Source organism: Acanthopagrus latus, chromosome 7 (assembly GCF_904848185.1).
Source record: "Acanthopagrus latus isolate v.2019 chromosome 7, fAcaLat1.1, whole genome shotgun sequence".
Taxonomy (NCBI): domain Eukaryota; kingdom Metazoa; phylum Chordata; class Actinopteri; order Spariformes; family Sparidae; genus Acanthopagrus; species Acanthopagrus latus.
The window spans coordinates 9,497,689-9,517,831 of record NC_051045.1 but is presented as its reverse complement, the minus strand read 5'-3'; the positions used below and the strand labels follow the sequence as shown (position 1 = coordinate 9,517,831).

The 20,143-nt window shown below is 45.5% G+C and overlaps 1 protein-coding gene across 6 annotated transcripts in view; it reads right to left on the bottom strand.

Moving 5' to 3' along the window:
* Positions 1–20,143, bottom strand: part of LOC119022641 (IQ motif and SEC7 domain-containing protein 1-like) — a 101,104-nt gene that overhangs the window by 37,487 nt on the left and 43,474 nt on the right. The window contains exon 1 of one of the 6 annotated variants that reach the window (XM_037103746.1): positions 19,624–19,856. The exons of 3 other annotated variants lie outside the window; for them this stretch is intronic. In XM_037103746.1, the coding sequence (XP_036959641.1) occupies positions 19,624–19,733 (110 nt within the window). In that variant the 5' untranslated portion in view covers positions 19,734–19,856. Of the gene's footprint in view, positions 1–7,459; positions 7,593–10,234; positions 11,057–19,623; positions 19,857–20,143 lie in introns of those variants that run through there. 2 more of the 6 variants (XM_037103748.1, XM_037103749.1) reach the window with 2 other exon arrangements.

Sequence of the window (20,143 nt, the reverse complement as noted above, 5' to 3'; positions counted from 1 at the left end):
GTTTTTTTTTTCCCCCCTCCTCTCCCACCTCCCTCTCCAGGACACATGGTGGTGCCGAAGGGGAAATCTGAGCTCTCAACCAGAACACATCCTCAGACAGCCCGGGCACCATCTGAAATGGAGTTAGATAACAGGTCATCTAGCAAACCCTTGGTGTTTGAAGAGGAATTGGGAAAATAATACGCATTTACAGTCAAAGATAAAGGTTAGAGTTCGGATAAGATCCCTTTTCACTTGATGTTAAAAGGTGCAATATGCAGTTTTAGGGAAGACATTTCAATCAGAAGAGAAAAGATTTTCACTGACTGATTTTTTTTTCATGCCTTAAAGTGAAACTCTCACCAAAAAGCAACCTAGGCTTTATTTGCGATTGAATATGAGTCGAAGCTCGACACTTTTTGTCTGCCATGACGGCGGCACGCCTGAGAGGCTGCTGCAAATGTGATGTAATGTCACATGTAATGTTCAAAAACCTTCTCTTTAGCAAACTGTGTACACAAACAATGTTCTCAGTGCTCGTGTTCATGTGTAGAGACGCTGGTGATACTACGAGCAAAGTTTCATGTTGTGTCGAGTCTTCTTTGTGTTTTAAAAATGCCTCTTTCGTCGTAATTATGCTTTTACCTGAAGGTTTGACTCATATACATTCACAAACAAAGCCTAGGTTGCATTTTGGCGAGAGTTTCACTTTAAAGGACAACACACATTCATACTGTTTTACTTTGTTTATATGTGACGGACCCTCCCACCTTCTGTAGCTTCTAACACTGTTCTGAGAACTGTGTAACCTCTGAGAACAGTTTGTTTATTCAGTTATATAAAAAAGACACATTTCCGTGTTCGTATTATTACCTCATTAATATTGTAAATATTAAGATTCTGAATTGAAATTTCTTCTCCAAAAACTGCATATTACCCCTTAAAGATTGTCAAAAGTGTCGATACTTGTGTTGCTTTGTGTTGACTGATTCATTCCGTACCAGCACAGTTTAAAATCCTGGTGTCGTGACAGCCTCTCTCTATAAAATACTTTTATGTAGTCTGCAAGAATAATTCATGCCAGAAATCACAGATATGCGAGTCTACTGAAAAATTACTCTTCATACTTTCGCTGCCCGGTCAAATCATTATTATATCAGAACTGTTAAGTAAACCTTGGCAGTAAATCTCTGAAGCGTCTATCTGGGAAAACAGCCAGAGAAACAGGCTCCAAGGCTGCAGCAGCCTCTGCGGGACTCCAGACAAGGCAAGAGCCCCCATCTGCCTCAATTTGTCTTCTCTCTGCTCACCGACGGCTCGGAGTCGAATTAAGCGCCGCTCATTTATTTGCCTTAAAATATCTCCCATTGTTTAATTACTTAGCTCTCTGCCCTTGACTTCCCCCGCAGCAGAATGTCCGGATCAATTGGAATCTGACGGACAACTTTGTCTGGTTTCTTCATGAAAAATGCAGTCCAGCCGTCCACCGAGTCAGAGGGAGATTAACATAAGTCCGATATCAAGTGGTCACAGGAGGTTTTTCTCAGACCTGGAGGCCGGTCTCTGTCCTGGACTGTCTCGACCAACAGATGGAGCCAGCGTACAGCCAACTGTGCACAGAGGCTGATGTAAGGTTTAGGGATATATGATCAAAAGACTCCTACTCGTCTTCATCAAGAGAGGGAAGAAAGGAAACAAGTTTGACATAAAAGTAGAGCAGCGGTGGGAGTGTAACTGTTTTAAGAGAAAAAAAAAAGGGGGAGAAAATGTGCATGGAGACAGAAGCGAGAGCCAGCCCTACATAGAGTGAGGGAGAGGAAGTTTAGCCCGTAGTTCCCGAGGGAGCTCATTTAAAGCTGCAGGCGGACATGTTCTGGTCTGCGCGGGGAGACAGGCTCCATCCCTCAGATTTATTTGTCAGAAATGATGCTTCAATTCCAGCCTTGACTAGCCCCTTGTTTTTTTTTATGAAAAAGGAGCCGTCTCCTGACACCCAACAGTAAGTTATGAACAGTATGATAATGGTGGCACTGATGATTCTGAATAATTCAGCTCCTGTGCACCCCTGATTTACTGTCATGTGTCAGATTAAATGCAAAAAAAAAAAAAAAAAAAATCAATACAGACTGGAACGAATGAGCCTTGGTGAATGATGTCACAGGGCAAAATACAAAGTTGTCATGTGACTATGAGAACCTGAGCGATGCATTAGATGTGTCTCCGTGGACACGGAGCCTCATAGATTGAAATCAGGATTTGTCAAAATTGCATGCACGTGCACAGATCTCTGAGGCCAGTTGTCAAGGCAACGGCTAAGGCTGACAGAATTTTTTTATTTAAAAAAAAAAAAAAAAGGACTGTCCGTAGCATTACTAGATGTCACTGTCTGTGCACATGCAAAAAGCACAGACCGGCATTTACACGAGGCTCCGAGCGATTAGTCCAAGCAGGAAACACACTTAACTTTAATGTCTGTTTACCAGCTACAGTCCCAGCCTCCCTGACAGCATGCTTATTTCACTCTCATGCAGGGACGCGTGCTACTTTAATCAGACGTGAGCCCAGGCGACGCATGCAAAAAAAAAAAAATCAGCCCATGATCAAATATTAGTATATGAGAAAAAAAATGAAAATCAGCTTTTAAAAAGTCTTAAATAATAAAGCCACAGATGATGTACTTCCTGTGCTGGAAATGATTCATGCACTTATCATATTAGCATTGAAAAATCTTGGACAATGATGCTCTAATGTTTCGTCTCCTGCCCTGAGCAGTATTTTATCCATTTATTAGCAAATTCATCGCAGGCCGAGACAGAGCTAAAAGCCCCCAAAGGGACCACTCTGTTTTATAGAGTAGATGTGCTGTTGTGCCATTAACAACCCCCCCCCAATACTCCCCCGCCGTCCCCAGACCCTACCCCACCTCGCTCATTTCTGACATGAATCACAACACGCTCTGGATAATGAGGGTCTGCTTTGTCACAGAAAAAACAGAAAAGTCTGTGGATTAGCAGCAGTCATGGAGGCCCAGCTTGTTCACAGCTGTAGCTGCAGCGGTGCAGGTAAATGACTGCACACAATCCATATTCTCATTCACAGAAAAGCGCCGAGCGAGATCAGCGATTACGATCTGAAGACGACGCATGCCAGCCTCCCGATTCTGCAGCAGAGCACTTCATTGTGATTCCACAATAATGAGCTCTTCTGTTTCAGTCTGCAGCACGTGCACGCGTGTCTACGTGGATCAATCATAAAACTGACACTGCATACAGGCATCTGTGCATGTGCTCGCGGCTTAAAGATCACAAAGGTGCAGAGTGTGTGTAGAGGAGCTGCAGTGCAGCAGCATGAGCTCATCACTCTTCTCTTCTCTCCCCCCCGCCTTCAGTGCCCCCCTTCCACCAACCCACCCCCCACTCACGCTCGCCATTACATAAGTTAATGCAGCACACACCCTCATTATTCTCCAGGCTGCCGCTGCGAAGACAAGCAAAGGAATATGTCATCAAAAGTAGAATAACAGCGAAAACGCCACAGAGAGAGACAGCGGCTGTGTTTCCCTCTCAGCTTTGACAGTCCCCCACTGATCTCAGAGGGCAGAGTGGTGCACAGGCAACACATTTTGGCCCTTCTATAATCATATGTTGGGTGTACCAAAAGGAAAATATTACCATTTTCTTCCAAACGTATGCATTCTCCCCATCAAACACCTCGGTAAACACCCCGGACATGAGGAGCGCTCTCTCCGGAGGGTGGCATTCTTAAGCATTAGAGTAAACAAACTGGCTTCCTCAGATGATTAGCATTTCAAAAGCTGCACGGCTCACCACGAGCGCTGTAGATACTGCAGCAGAGGCAGTTCTCCCAAATATATCCCCCCCCACCCTTAATGTTGCAACCCCGCTGCAGCAGAGAACAGCAGTAGATGAAGAGACCTGTGGTTTATTCTCAAGCGTTCCCCCGAATGGCAACTCATTTGTTAGTGTAACAGTCAGATGTCCTTTCAGCAAATAAGGTAGCCAGGCCAGCTAAACTAAAGGTAATAAAAAAAAGAGGAGAAAAAAAACCTATCCTCCCACACAATGCTGATGTCCCTCTGGGAGAGACACAAGTGTAAATTATTCAGTGGTGTGGACACTGCCTGCAACATAGATCAGAAAATGCCTGTGCATAACTAGCCCTTTAGAAGTTCCAGCAAACCGAATCAACAAACACATATCTGGCTGTTTTTAATAGTCTTGGGCGCTGGTTAAAAAACAAAACAAAACCAAAAAAACATCCGTAATGATGAACCCCGCTGTGCAGACTGGCCCATGGCAACAGCCTGATGATATGGACTGTTGCAGTGTAAACCCGTTTTCCACTGGATAAGCATTCATGACCGGCACAAATAAAAACAAACAGGTGAGCAGAAATACGCTGAGTCAACCGTCAACACCTACATCTGGGCTCGGAACCAGTTTCGCACGACCTTGGTGTGAAGACGAAAGCTATAATTACCAAAAGGAAAACACTGTGAATTCGATCTGCTCAGCGGCGAATCCGCAAGAAAAAAAAACAAAAAACAGTTGACTTTTTCTGTTCTGGCTAACTGCATATTAAAACGGCCATAACAGCCCCTTCACGTCTCTATCGTCCTGACATTTCTGACCAGAAATACAGCCTCCATCTGAGACACGTCTAAGCTTTTCCACCCCTGAGAGTCTCATTTTTTTTTCTCTCACCACAGTGGAACTTGCAAGCTCGCTTTGGCAGGTTGCTACTTTTCCATTACAAGAAGTTCATCTCACAGGCCCCCTGCCCCCCCCCCCCAACAGAAAAAAAGACCTCACTCTGACACAAAGCCAGCGTACCAAAGCAGGGGACCAAGGAAAGGGTCAGTGCCTGCTCTCATTTATATCTACTAGCGCGAAAGTTGAGTCACCTACTCTCCGGATCCAGGTCAGGCCAACACCAATTTGTGGTAATGTCCCCAGAGACAAGTCCTGTTGGAGCCATTTACCTATTATGAAGCAGTTCAGCTCTGTCAGGAGGTGTTTAACATCCCGGTTCCATTCCAGATGAGACTCTGCAGAGCTTCGTCCTCCTCTACTCCGTGGCACAGATACCCACTGTGGGACGAGGAGGCGCTAGTGACAGGCTCCAGATCCACACACATTAAATAAGTAATGCTCTCGTCGTACTCTCTGACACAGAACCAGAGCGAGATCAGATGTACCCGGTGTCTACGGTGTCAGAGCTGCGGGATGAATCACCTCGTTACTTTAACCTCTCAGATGTTTAGCGGGTTAGCGTTAGCATTCAGGATGCTCATAAAGGGTTTGTGTTTGTTTTGCTTTTCTTCACCCATGTTCTGTTGAGCAAAATAGGAAAGGAGAGGGATATATATATATATATATAAAAAGGATGGACAACAAAGTAAGGGGAGAATTTAAAGGCTGGACTAGGAAGGTGGAGCTGCTGTCAGTCCCAATCTGGCAGCGGGCCAATCAGAGTGTAGAATCCACCAAACTGTCATAAAAATAACCCAATTTTAAATGTATTTATTCAGAAAAGGATGTTTTTTGCTCTATTAGTATAATCAGGCAAACAATGAAGTCAAGATTTATACAATGAAACTACAACAGCACTTGTAAGAGCTCATACTTCCACCAAGGCCCCAACAGTCCCCAGTCAATCAAGCCTAATCCATTATCAAATTAAACATATTCAAATCCGGATTTTTATATGGATATCCATCAATGTGCTCACTCATCCATACCAGCCATTCAAATACGCCAGATCCATGATACATGCATTATTCCCTGAGGAATTAACAAAAATGCCATTAAAAGCTGCATCTATTTTGCTGTATTAAAGAAAGTGAGAAAGAAACTTCCTGGATCTGTCCCTTCATCCAGATCCACAACTAAAGTTAAGGGGGTCTGTTCTGGGCCGAGACACATCCTCCATCAAAGTTTGTGGAAATCTGTTTGGTAGTTTTTGTGTAATCGAGTTGACAAACCAACCAACCAACCAACCAACTGACCAACTGACCCAGGCAAACCACAGAAGAGATAATGACAGAAGTTGCAAGTGTTACATCACAGAGCTACGACAGAATGAACTGAAGTAGGAAAAAGTGATTCTCAATTTAGTCCCGATAAGCTGAAATGACATTTGATTCAGATTTTTGTCAGTTATAACAAGCCTGCTGAACTCACAGTGTAGCTCTTTTAGTCTCTATTACATTAAATCCGATGAGAGGAGGGAGTATGACGTTAGAATAAGACATTTTCACCCGCCTCGTTACACAAACACCCAGCTGGGTGTGTATCAGCGGGTGTTTTTGTCTGATTGGTGACAATGTGCGTGTGACTGAAGTGGTGTTGGACTGTTTTTTGATATTTGTGTGAGAATACTTCATTTATCTTTGTGTCTGTATAATCCAAAGTATTACTATCTGCTACATCTATATCCTATATCCCTATATATGAGGTACATGTAGGTGTGTCAACTTTAACCTTTTAATGCTCTCCTGTCGTATGAAATGCGCTTTTGTCTTTCTGTATGTTTTTCTCTTCTCTTTCCTGAAATGTGCTGTAATATCTTTTGTAGATATACTGGGATGTAACCCTTTGAACTTCTGAAAAATGGGGAAAAACTGAATGTCATATGTATTTGCCAGCAATTTGAGCGAGCGACTGATACAGTGACCTTCTTGTATATTCACTTATCCAGCCAGAAAAACAGAGAAATAAAAATAAATTGAACAAATTACAAACGGGCAAAGACAATCTGCCACAGGAACAACAGCGAAATATAATTTCAGCGCAGAAAAATAGGAAACGGGCGATAATGAAAGGCCTGTATGTTTGGAGAAGTTGCCATTGTGTGAATAACAGAAGTACCTCTGAGTTTCCCTACAGGCTGCATGACTACAACCACAGAGCGACTGTGACAGAAAGGTACAATGGAAGACACTTAACCACATGACTCTATCCCTGTGGACTTTGAATAATAAGATTCATGAAGAAAATCTTTTATGTTATACAGAATAATGGTAATCTCAGTGTTCATTCAGAGAGAGATTTGAATCCTGTATGTCAGAGGACAGTCCTGCTTTATGGTCGGACAAAGTTAAGTGATAATAAGGCTTAAAAAGAGATGATAAAAGAATGGCCAGATTATTCCTAAGTCTCTTTTTTTATCAAAGACATGTCCTTGATAAAGTAGACTGCCTTAAAAGACCTTGAAAATGTCTTTTTTGTTCCCTCTCTTTGCCTTTTCCCAGCTGTGTGCCAGTGATAATATATTTCCGTGGTTCTGGAAAAGGGAAACCACCAAGCTCGAGCATATAGACAGGAATGTTATTTGATCAGTCAGACGTCAGAAATATCTGCACAGGCTGCTGCGGTCCGTCGGAAAAAGACAACCGCCGCTTTACACGCTGCGGGGCCGCTGCCATCCACGCCGGTCAATGTGCAAGATGGTCTCCTACCTTATCGTTCGGCTGGTAATGCAGTACTTCCACATCGTGTCCCATACGGCAGTGACATCACCGGAGGCATCAGACATGCCCAAAAAAAATGCACATGGCACCGGGGAGGAAGTTAAAACAAAGTTTTTTTAAAAAAAAAAAAAGAAAAACACAACTGCAGTAACTCCCCCCTAAAAGAGCCACAAAGAGTACAGTCTGTGCTCACTCCCTCCTCGACCACAAATTACACCCCACATCCTTCACTTTCCATAGAGAACCCGCAGAGAAATTCATTCTTTTTTCGCTGCTAAAGTTACTTTGTCTGTGCCTCGTTTTTGCGAGAAAAAAAAAGTTTCTTCTCCCAGCCCTGGTTTATGTTGGGCTCAGAGTTGCCGCTCTAGCAGAGGCTGCCTGATGACCAAGTAAGGTAAAGGCCCAGTACACAGAGTATAGCAGAGGAAAATCATCCCTCTTCTGAACAAAAGCTCTCCACCCACAGCGAAGCACACACCAGTCCTCTTTTTCTCCTCTCTAGCAGACACCCCCTTCCTTTTTTTGTTCCTTTTTCTTTTTTTTTTTGAGCCGTTTCCAAATGTGATCTTTAACTCATCTGGTGCTCCCCAATGGTGATGGGCAGGGCCTGCGTTGTGTGTGTCTGATGTGCGCTTGTGTTTCTGTGGAAGTGACTCAAGGGAGGAAGAGAGAGAGAGAGAGAGAGAGAGAGAAAATCAGAGTGATAGATGGGGAGATAGAAAGAGCATGGGAGAGCTCTCGGTCCCTGTGTGTATGGTAATACATGGGCCCGTGTCCAACAATCACACTGCTCTCAATGGGAAGGCCACGCAGGAGGGAGGGTGAGCCCCAGTTCAGCAGCTGGGAGAGGCTGTTTTGAGTTACTACACTGACCTCGCTTTAACAACACGGTCTCAGTCCTGGGATACAATCTGACTATGTTACAGCAGAGGTCGAGCAAATGTAATGAAGTTACGCCCAGTGACCAGGATATTCCAGTAACCCAGCAGGATTAGACACATAATGAGTTATTCACTGTGCGTGGGGAAAAAAAAAATAAAAAATTGAATCAACAATCGTCCTAAATAATTCCAAAGCTCGGTCGAGTCACAGGTTGAGATCAGCCATTAGCAGCAGTTCGCGAAGGATTTGGTTAATTATTTAGAGCCAAGCCGACCACACCGCTTTTGAAGTCTGATTTAAGATGCTGCACACGAGACCACAAATTCAAAAATCAGACTACAAGATGACTATAATATCATTTAGTATTGAAGTAGCACGTCCAGCTGGGCAGGGGGGGTTCCTGAAGCCTACGTTCAAAGACGGGTTGCCAACTAAATCGGCGATGCATTATTAATGAATCACGGGCATACTGTAATCTCACCTTCAGAATACTGATGCTTATGACAAACTGTGTGTTTATATACGTGTGAAGGCATTAGCATATAGAGATGTGACAGACGGTGGGTAGCCCCTGGATTTCACAGATACTGGATCTGTGTTTCCACGCCAGAGCTCGCCTCTGATTCAGACATCAAACATCTGCACGGCGGGGCGCGCACGGAATAAACCGCTGCTGCAAACACAGCCGGCTGGATCTCAATGGTGTAGCAGGGGGAAAAAAAAAATACTGTAGTTCTGTCCATGCGACTGCTAAATTATCCTTTGAAGCTGAAATTGCTGCCTGAAACGCGCGAGATCACAGAACGTGAGGCTGATTGGGCTGAAAAGTGAAGAGCAGCTTGACTGCCATGGAACGTCTATCCATTTCTGTATTTTTTTTTTTCTTTGCATCTTCAACACGATCTTCAACAATCTGCATCTCAGTTTGAAGGAGCTGTATGGAATGTGGAGCATCAGATATATGTGTCATGAAGGCAGCGAAAGGTTTATTTTGGAGGTCTCTACACAGCAGCGGGGGGATGGGGTGAAAAATTTACACTGAGTGCGAGAGAAGAGTTTGCACCTTTTTAATGTACCTGGGAGCTGTGAAAAAAAAGAGAATACGTGTGGCAAAACCTCTAATATGTTACTTTCAAAGAGAAGGTACATCTGCAAGCCATCACACATCTCGCATCCTTGGATCCAATGCCGCGATTTACAGCTTGAGGTGTCACCAAAAGACATTAAATCAAATCTGGTGACATGACCGATATGTTGTGGTGAAAGAGGAAGAAAATCCCAAATCACATTATAGATTCATCAAAAAATAAATAAATAAATAAATAAATGGATTTCTTCGTCAACCTTGATGCGAGCTGCAAAGCTAGACTCGGTAATCAGGCGTGGATGATGCAGTAGGTGAAAGGCGAATGAGAAGAGGTCCCAGTGGGACAGGAATGAATGAATTCAGTCAGAGCCGGCTCGTCTCGTTCCCCTCAGCGGTGCCAGCTTCTGAGCAGACAACCGACACAAACAAGATCAGCCCGAGTGCCAAGTTACTTAACCAAGTGCTCCTACAAAATAACAGCCGTAACCTGGTTCGCTCAGAGAAATCGATAATGGTTCAGCCAGCTCGCACGCCCCTGAGTAATGCCTCGTTCGGTCGACATGCGGAGCTGAGCACCACAACAGTTTCTCTATCAATCAGCCATGCCAGAGTCTGTTTTAAAACATATTGATTGGCTTAATGTTGAGAGCACTTCAACACAAGCAGATACACCGACAAGCTCGCAGCACTCGCTCACGGAAAATTACAGTGTTGTCCAAAACCCGAAGCACAAGAAGAACAAGGGATGATCTCACACAGTCAGGACTACAGGATTCAGCCATTTTTAAACATACCTCTTGTAAAAGTTGTTGTGAGGGTGCAGACACAGCACATGCCAGTAATCCAGGCAGAACGCTTTGAACTTCCACATCCTAAGCTCAGACAATCAACAGGGCAGAACAGCAGTGGGGTCCGACAACATTAAAAAGGCACCACGAGCGCGGGACCCTGCTCATTTCTTCAGCCAGAGAATCCCTGGCACGGACATCAGATCTGTCCTCCTCTGGAGCTCCAGCCTCGCGCTGCCACTGGATGACCGCCTGAGTGGTTTTAACCCGCCCAGAACAACCGCATCACTCCTGGACCTGTCTCAGTCATCACCAGCCCCAAAAAAGCCAGGCCTTCTAGGAACCCGCTATGGGATTGATTTTGGATCCAGTGTCACTGTTTGGGATCCACCTTCCCAAAAATAAGCTCTAGTTTGGCTGCTTTGATTCTGTTTTAGCTCCTATCCAGGTCAGTCAGTCTGTCCTCTGTGCTGGTCCCCTAACACAGTGCGTCAGCCCAGGATCCTCTGAGACATGATGGCTACAGCCGGAGCTCTGCGCCGCTCCAGCAGGCACAGGTAACAGAATGTGAAGGAGCGTGGATACGGGGAGGAAACCTCCAAAACTCGCTCATCCCTGTTCGAACAGGCACAGACTCACTGAGGATCATCAGTGGCCTCCCCTTCTGTCTCCTCCTCCTCTGCTGCTAGAGCAAACTTTCTAATGAGGCTGGGTCTCTGCGCTCACTCCCAGCGTGATTCTCTCCTCAGCCATCCCTCTCCTCCTTTTCTCTCCTTCCTCCGATGAAATCCTGAACCTTCTCTCCTCCTATCTCTGTCCCCCCTTCTCCGGATCCTCTCCCTCTTGCTCTCTCTGTCTCCCTCTGCCTCTTACAGCTGCTGCCATCCACACAGGACCTCCCAGAAATGTGCCGATTCTGGTTGCTGGGCAACACTACCGTACTACTGAAGCTTCAAATGGAAGCCACGGAGAGGGGCGTGCGATTGGTCGGTTTTTCAGCGGGGAGGGGCTGCTGCAATGTTGTATGACCACACGAGTTTATACACATGCTTTGTTTAAATAAATATGAGCTAAGAAGGGGTCTCTCCTCTTGCCTTGTGTCTAGTGAGGGAAAGGAAATGTTGCACTATTCGACTCATCAAGGTCATGGAAGCATTGCAGAAGACACAATTGCACTTCGACTGCTTGAGCAAATGCGCCGTTATGGTCAATTGAGTGACTCATGGAGTGAATTCTGAGTTTGAGAGATGTGTGACGCAACGGTGGAAGTGAATTTCCAGTGTTTTAATGCTGGATCGCAGGCGTCTGTGTCTGAAGGAGCAGCATGTTTAAACCTGCTGCAGTGCCTATGGGAGAGCTGTCAGACTCGGACACGCTCAGTGTTGCTCTCTCTCTCCGGCCAGAAGGGGGGTTTTGCATTTGAAACACAAGCACAGTGCTGTTCTTTCTCTGCCTGAGGTGCAGTGCCACGCTGCAGTGCCACCCAGTCCCAGCAGTCATGGGAAAGGGGTGTGGGAGGGCCTCTCATCAATATTCAGCCACTGTCAGCGTCTACACACACACACACACACACACACACACACACACACACACACACAAACAAACACTGGCAATACCGCGTATTTACACAAACAATGCGAGTGGCATATGCAAACACAAACGCGCAAATCAACAAACACGTATTAACGTGTGCGCATATTTACACATTTTTCTAATTGGTATAGTTAGATCAGTTTTTCATCTGACGAGTGATCTCCGCATGACTCTTTTCACACGCCTCCTGGCACAATATGGGCTTCCTCTGCTTTCCCAAGCAGACATATAGAAAAGGCCAGGGCAGCACAAAGGCGATACTGAGAGCATGTGAACAGAAGGGATACCAAGGAATGAATTAATCCACGCACCATTCATCAGCCTTTTGTCACAACCCAGAGCTCCTGTTTAACACACATCTCACAGAAAATGACCACACACTGACACACTGGCCTGTTATCTGTTGCACTCTTCTACCTACATAACAAGTGTGATTTCTCTTCCCCCCGTTTGAGTTTCTGCACTCCGAGCTTCAGTTGTTTTGTTTTGCAGATTATCAGATGATATTCAGCGACAGGGAGAAGAACTCAGGCTGCTGGCGCTAAAGGGTAGCCGGCTGCACTTAAAAAGTATTTTTGTCACTCTTTCCGAAAAGCTGATGTTCATCAAGATGATTTACTCTTGTGCGGGTCACACCAGATGGAGAACCCTTTTAGTTCCCTGTTTCTAGTTCATGTGAAGTTTGCCTTCAGTGGGAAGTGTGGGTGGAAACCCCACTGTTCTGTGTGAGAGCCTGTCAAAGCAAAGAAGAGCAATTATTGCCACACTAACTGGCATAAAACACAGATGGTTCTGATTCACGGAAACACGACCGGCTATTATTTGTTTTTGTAGGTCGAAGAGTTGAGGAAGTGCGTAAACAAGCACAACAGGATATGATTTAATAACAAGATGGATAGACTGCTCAACATGGCATGCACTGGCATGTCCATGTGTGTGTGTGTGTGTGTGTGTGGTGCCTGCTAAATTAACATTCTTTCCACTTATCACAAAGCATGCCTCCACCTAAATCATGCTAGATGTGAGTTAACATGTGCAGGCTGCCAGCGTGCAGTGTGTTTCAGTGTTTGACAGGGGCGCGGTGCATCCAGTGACACATTACTCACTAGCTTTTTTTGAATAGGTAAGAGTGGAAAGTGACAGAAAATATGGGAGGAAGGAGGGTAAAAGAGCACCAAAGCCGCCTGACTGATTTAAACCGGGACCTTAAAGCTACGTGGTTCCATGGAAAGTGCCTCAGACGGCTGGGCCATCAGACCACACCCGTTCACCCAATAAATGAAAATTCCAAAATCATCTACTCACCCACATGCGGATGGAAAGTCGGGTGAAGCTTCGACGGCTTTTTGGGAGCTTCACAGCAGACAGCTTTGCAGCATTCTGAATATCTGATGTAAAAGGGGGCTTGTTTTAAAAGATTAAAAAACTTGACAACTAGAGAAAATCTCCCTGAGAACCCAAACTTATTTGAAAAGGCAATGTTAGCCTTGATGCGCAATGGAGCATGCAAACGCTTTCAGATTAGCAGCTACAGTGAAGCTTCAAGAAGGTGTAAATCGTGTCTTTTAAAATCACTTTTTTTAAGTTTCAAAAAACAAGTCCCCATCTACTTCAGTTGTTTAAAGTGTGTGTTGCAACTCTGTTTTGATGTGAAGTTCCAGAAATTTAACGTCAGAGCATTTCTGCAGAGGTCAGACTCAAGGTCAATTATGACATTGGTCGCATAATCTGAGCAAAAGCAAAGTGTCTGTAAATCCATATTTGTGTAAGAAGTATGGCGAGGATATTAAAATATGACAGACATTTGGTGAGGATCTCAAAGTATGACAGACAGTTCCTTCCTTCCTTCACGACTGTAATGTCCATTGCACTGCAGGTGGATCAATAACAATCTCCTCTGGCTAAGAGATCAAAAGACTATAAAAGACAGACAATTATATCTGCTCAGCCATCAATCTGAATAAAATGATCTGATGTGAAAAGCCTCGTGACAAACTCTGATGGTCTCCACGTGACTGCTGCAGGTGCATCACACCGTAGGACACTAACGCAGGCCGATATTGAGCCTTTCAGTGCAGGGACCCAACCTCTCCCTGCGACTGACCCAGACAATTACTGGTAAGCTGTCCTAAAGATTTCACCATGATCCATGCCGAGCAGGAGATGTACAGTCAATAAGCACTTCAAAAGAAAATAGCCTGCCGTAGAAAATCCCTCCAGTCGAGTGTGTGTGAGAAGTAGTGAAACAGGGAGGCTAAAACAGGCTAAAAATGCATGTTAAAAAAAAATCTAATCACCACAACATCACCTCACACTAGTCCTTCACACATACATGTGTTAGAAAAGTTCACCCCCTGGTGGCCGACCGGAGTAACTGGCGCGCTTTCAAAGCTTGGGAGTCAGTGAGCTGATGTGATCGGGTGAACGAGGAGTCTGACAGGCATGCTGATTCACCCGGAGCACATCCACACAATACATCACGGAAACAAATGTATTTCTTATTCATGCCGCATCAGAGAGGCATTCAATCACTGGCTTGCCTCAGATCTCTAGTGGCCAACTTGAACATCGCTACATGAAAACAACATCCATTTAACACAGTTAATGATGGCTGCATGGAAAATGTAGCTTCAGGATGTTTCAGGACGGTGGTTACTGTGTAAAACCTCAACTCTTTGCATATGGGCGTCACTGATGTGTCACGCAGTTTTTGCTTCCTCGTCTATTTTGGATAAAAACATAATTCCTGCAGTCAGCAGGGAGATACCATTACTGACAAAAAAAAGGGAGGCACAGAAGCATGCTACTTCATCCTACAGGGCAGATAATATCGACTCATATCATTTTACAGGGCTGCTCAGGGGAGAAAATCTTACATGAAAGTTAGAGAACAGTTTGCACAAGCGCTTGCACCACATGGATCGTACAGTACAGCTGTTCAGCCTGCAGCCTCAAAGCAGCCGTGGGGGGGGAAGATAGGTGGAGAGAGAAAAAAAGAAAAGGGACAGAAGGAGAAGGAGGGCGTGAAGACAAAACTGGGAAGAGAGAGAGAGAGGAAGATACACAGAGGATGAGGAGGGGAGAGATCCATAATAACAGCAGACTCACTCCTCCAGCTTTGGCTTTGGATTAAAGCAGAAAGCTCAGGCACAGACACACAGAGAAGTGAAGAAAAAGAGAACAAAAAAAAAGGGGGGAAAATCCTCTGTGGCTGGTAGGAGGTGGATCCCACAGCCTTCAGACTCTGCCAGCTATCTTTAAAGGCCTTTTGTAACCTGAGGCCGGGCAGCAGAACTGATGCAGAGCGCCGTCGTCCCCGTCGATACACCAACAGAGCACGCACGTCCAACACAGCCAGCTTAATGTGACAGTGATACAACACTCGAGTCTCCTATAGAACAGAAAAAGGTGGTTGCATCACTGTTAATAATTATATACATATATGTCGAATGATGCGTAAATGGCTTATAACTGAGCCAATGTGACGGCTTCACTGTGAGTCACCATTACAAATCCCTGATAGGATTTAGCGCGTCCTGTATGAAGTAAGCAACGCACGCACAGAAATTCCAGAGTCATGAAAAGTGACAAACACGCATATAAAGAGAATATTGTATAAGCATGAGTCAGCTGGTATGCATTCTGTAAGAGTGGCTCACAGCATTTTCCAATTATGAAAGGGTAAACAGAGCACCATGGAAATAAGAACCAATATGCGAGATAACATGCTCAGTGGTATCTTGGTATGGTTGTTATTATATAACGTTGTTGCTGATAAACATATCCTCCTATCTGTTTTTATTTTTGCCAGAGGAACAAAATGTTCTGGAGGTTCATCCTTTTCTCTCCTCTGTGCTGTTGCTTCTGACGTTGCTACTGGCAAAGGCAGGGGCTTATTATGGGCTGTTTCAAACCGCGGATGCATCAGGACTGGCTGCTCCCCGGAGGAAACTTCAACTCACTGAGATGTGCCCCTGAGAGCCCGGCGGCTCCCACTGGTTTGATAATCCTTACACATGGCTGACACGGCTCCAGATGCAAAGTCAGCCACTGAAAACTCGGTGCCAGCCTGCAGATGTCCAGCTTTAGTGTGCAAATGACAGCCCTCTGAGCTGACCGAGCTCAGCTGGAGCCAAGTTTGTGCTATTCTGGCAAAAGCCAAAAGGCTGCTGTGGCGTCGGGTACAGTGTGGTACAGCACTGTACAGTAGGCTGCTTGTCTTCACGGGCCGATAGTGTTTGAGCTCTCTTTACACCTGCACCGTCGAAACACCCCAGTGAGGTGATTCTTGACGCTCAGATGATGTATTCTCGGTTCTATTCTGGTCTGTTCTGTCACATTGTTCATGATTGAACGGGAGCGATATCACAAGGTGTGAATGTCAAAGCCATTAAGAAGAGATCAAGCAGCTGATCAATACATGGGCTTCTACAGTCCTCGGTGTAATCGCCGGGGTAATAATGTTGGCGCATTAATGGCTACGATCATGTCCACTTTACAGAATGACTGTAATCACTTATGGCAGTTGAATGTTATTATACCCATCAGTTGAGGGGAAAATCAAAGGATTATTATGGAGGCAGGCCTGTACTTACATACATACAGCACGTAGCCCTGCTTTAACAAGTGACTCACTCCCAGCTCTGGCCCCGTTCACTGATGCCATATGAACTGACAGCATGCTCCAGTGCCAGCCCATGTGCCGGCTATGCCAGTGTATTGTATGTAGTTGTTGTCTCATGCAGTAGGAGTATGCATCCTGCAGCTGATGTCCCCGGTGGAGGCATATTCAGAGCTCTGCTGGCAGTTCCCTTTGTCTGCAGACCGAGCACACTGAGCTGTCAAAGGCTCCGGCTCAAAGTGAAGGAATATGCTGTTCAGTGCCTTACAGTTCTGGTGACGCACCCCATTTTTCATCAGTGCTGGCGTCACTTGAACAGGGGCATCGCATTCAGAAACCTCTCAGCCAATCATGAGAAATGGGCATTCCTGCTGTGGTGGCTTTATGGCACGAGTGCCCTCTGAGCATGAATGGCATTATCTCAATGAAGGTTAAAGCCCATTGATGTTTATTGGCCACCTTGTCGGTGCAAATGTCATATACTCTGTCTGCAGTGTAGAGAAAAGCGATAATGAAACCCAGAAAACTGAAACCCCGGGATGCGCAATGTCACGGACAATAAAACTCCAATGCACATCCTTCATTATCTGGAATTACCAAAATGAGCACATTCTTTGGAAAGCCATTATTGCTTTTTCCATGCACCAGTCAGATTAACAACTACTAAAGAACGAAGTGGGGCAGCAATCCCGGTGGAAAGTATCTACACATCCATGTCATAGTGCCTCAGGCAGAACCATGAACAGCTGTTTGCAGGTGTATCTGATCTCGCCGTGTGGTGAATTAAGTCTGACCAATCGCATTGTTTTCTTTGAGACTCTTGTTTGTGCTGTGCCTGGCTGATCGTTTCAACTCACAAAACAGCATCAAAAACCACACCTGGAGCAAACCGTGATGGCTGAGTGGGACATGTACAGTACTGTCACACAGGAGACAAAAAAACAAACATTTTATTATCCTGTTCCCTTATAAATTTCAATTGAGTTGTATTTGTCTGTCACCCTTTGTGTAGGTTTAAGGAAATAACTAGGTTTAGGCAATGGAAATATTTTCAGAATTAAGTATTTTGAGAATACTAACTAGGTTAAGTTTAGGAGAACATGGTTTGGGTTTTAAAAAAAAAAGAAGATTAACATCAACATTACGAGCAACATTAATTATGTGACGTGATCTGACCCGATCTAATCTGATCATGCAAATTTAGCATTATCATTACAGTTTGATTCTTTTTACTAATTCCCAAAATACAACATGTGCAGTGTGAAACATAAGTATGACTTGTTACCAGAAAGTCCCTTCAAAATGTCTCCACACACACAGCAGCACACAACAGACCCGCTTTGATTATATATTGCACATTTTTCAGTTTTTCATTCTCAAACATGCCGGGCGTGAAGAGAAAGCATTTTCGGGGCATGCGTGTTTGTTCCACCGTGCTAAACTGAACCAAATACGCCTCTCGATGTATTCTGAAGTGATCTACCCAAGGCAACCTCTGCATCCCTCCAGGCCACAGTAGTGGAGTGTAGTATCCTTAAAGGCCGTGAAAGCCTTCGGCTAAGCTCAGGATATCCTCGTCTTGGCCTCCCAGTGTCGTAGGCACAGCATTAGAATTCCAGAGGGACCGGGGCCTGCCAGTGATGATGAAATGACATTTACAAGAGGACAGGCTCGTCCCGCTCCAGCTCCTCATTAAAGGGGTATATTCCGGACACTGTGTGGGCCTCGGCCTCTTTGACAGACCAACCAGCACATTAGTGTCAATGTTTCGCACATCTCCGCTGTCCCTAAAGACTGCAAATGTTTAACAGTATCATCAAATTGCACCACAGTTTAACCTTCCTGAGCTCTGCCCCTCCGTCCGGTCATGTGACTTTCTGTGGTTTCTTTTGGACTAAAGCTTGAAGGAGAGAGATCAACGGCTACAGTATCTCATAACCGTAGCCAGAAGGAGATGTTCGACTGCCCGTTATGAAACAAAAACAGAATGAAGCATGTGATAAAATTATAATTACTGGTATGCAAAAGGAACTTGAGAATCCGAGGAATGCATTCATGGCTTAATGTGCACTGCACACATGGAAACAAGACAGAGATTTAAGCCAGTGAAAGGCGGGGGCAGATTGCCTGTGAAGGACTCGGTGGAGACCCATGAAGGTCTCATGTTCATTAAGATGACTGATCCCCATGTATGGTACTAGATCATGACATGACAGGGTAATTCAGCTCAGCGGTATGCACCAGCTGGTAAGTACATGTGTGAAAAATTCAAGTGTTCACGCACACGGGGGCTGTAAAGGAACGAGGGGCTGCAAAGTGATGCAGACGACGTGCACTACAGCGAGGGAAGCAAACTTAAATGTGCCTCTGCGGAGAAACAAGGCAGCAGAATGCTTATTCAGCTAAACACTGAAGGAGTTGAGGCTGTGTGCAGGAAAATTCACGTACAGCACTGTAACAAATACACAAACCCCAACACTGACACACGATTTACAGAAGTAGAGGTGCAAGATTTCCACGCACAGAAGGATTTATCACCATCCCCAAAAATAACAGCTCAGCCCAGCCGCATTTTAAACACACACACACACACACACACACACACACACACACACACACACACACACACACACACACACTCCAGCAATGCCACACGCACGTACACATTGTACAGATCACACACACGAGGACACACTCACACCCACAAATATACGGCAGGAGCTGTGAGGAACTCGTGTGCCCAGTACGAGCTGTCACAGCATCCTCCAGAAAATGAGTCATTTCTCCCAGCCGCCTGAGGCTCCCTAAAGCATCGCTCACATGACTCTGTTGTGATTTTAGTCATAACGGCAGGCTTACAGACGCAGCACAACACACGTTCACCACATGTTACTGATCCATCTATGTGACATTTTTTTTTATTAAAGCTTGTAGTTCACACAAACATGTTCCGCCTCGCCGCCCCTCCCATGGAGAGAGACGTTGTTTACTAAGAGCACAGGAAGGGAACATGAGAAGGGGTCCGGATGCCATAAGTGACTCAGCAGAGACACCACAGAGGTAGACACGGTGTTTTACACCACCACCCACTCGACTGCTGTCTCCATGAATGGGAGCTACACCAGCGCCGCCCAGCCTGGTCTACCTATCTGAGGGCATTCATGCTGAACATTCTACTCACATGTCGTAGAGCCTGTAACCCATGGCGGAGCCCGGTCTGCTCCCGGGGTCCCGCGTTCGCCTGGGGTCCGTGCTGCTCACCACGGCGCGCCACACGCTTGGCTTGTCCATCCTGTATGCTGGTCAATGGGACTCGACGGTGGGATGGCGTGCGCACACGGGCTCACTCACATTCACTCTCCTTTCTCCTCTCCCTCCCAGTCACAAACACAAGGCTGCCTGATAGCAGTGCGTGTGATGTAACAAGGAGCATCCAAGAGGCAGGCGGCTGGTGGGGGGGCTGGTGATGGCGAGAGAGGAGGAGGGGGAAGGGATGGGGTAGGGGGGAGGTGGTGGTTCATAGAGTCAAGAAGCTGAGGGAGCTGTCTGTTAAGGCTGATGTCTGATGAGAAGCTCTAAAGGTGGATGACTGATAATTCTTCACAGGTGCCAGCGCCTGGGAGGCTGCCATTCCTGAATGAAAAGCGAAAAAAAAGGACACAACCTGCAGGAGAGCCACTGGGAGGTTTTTACTGCCTCTC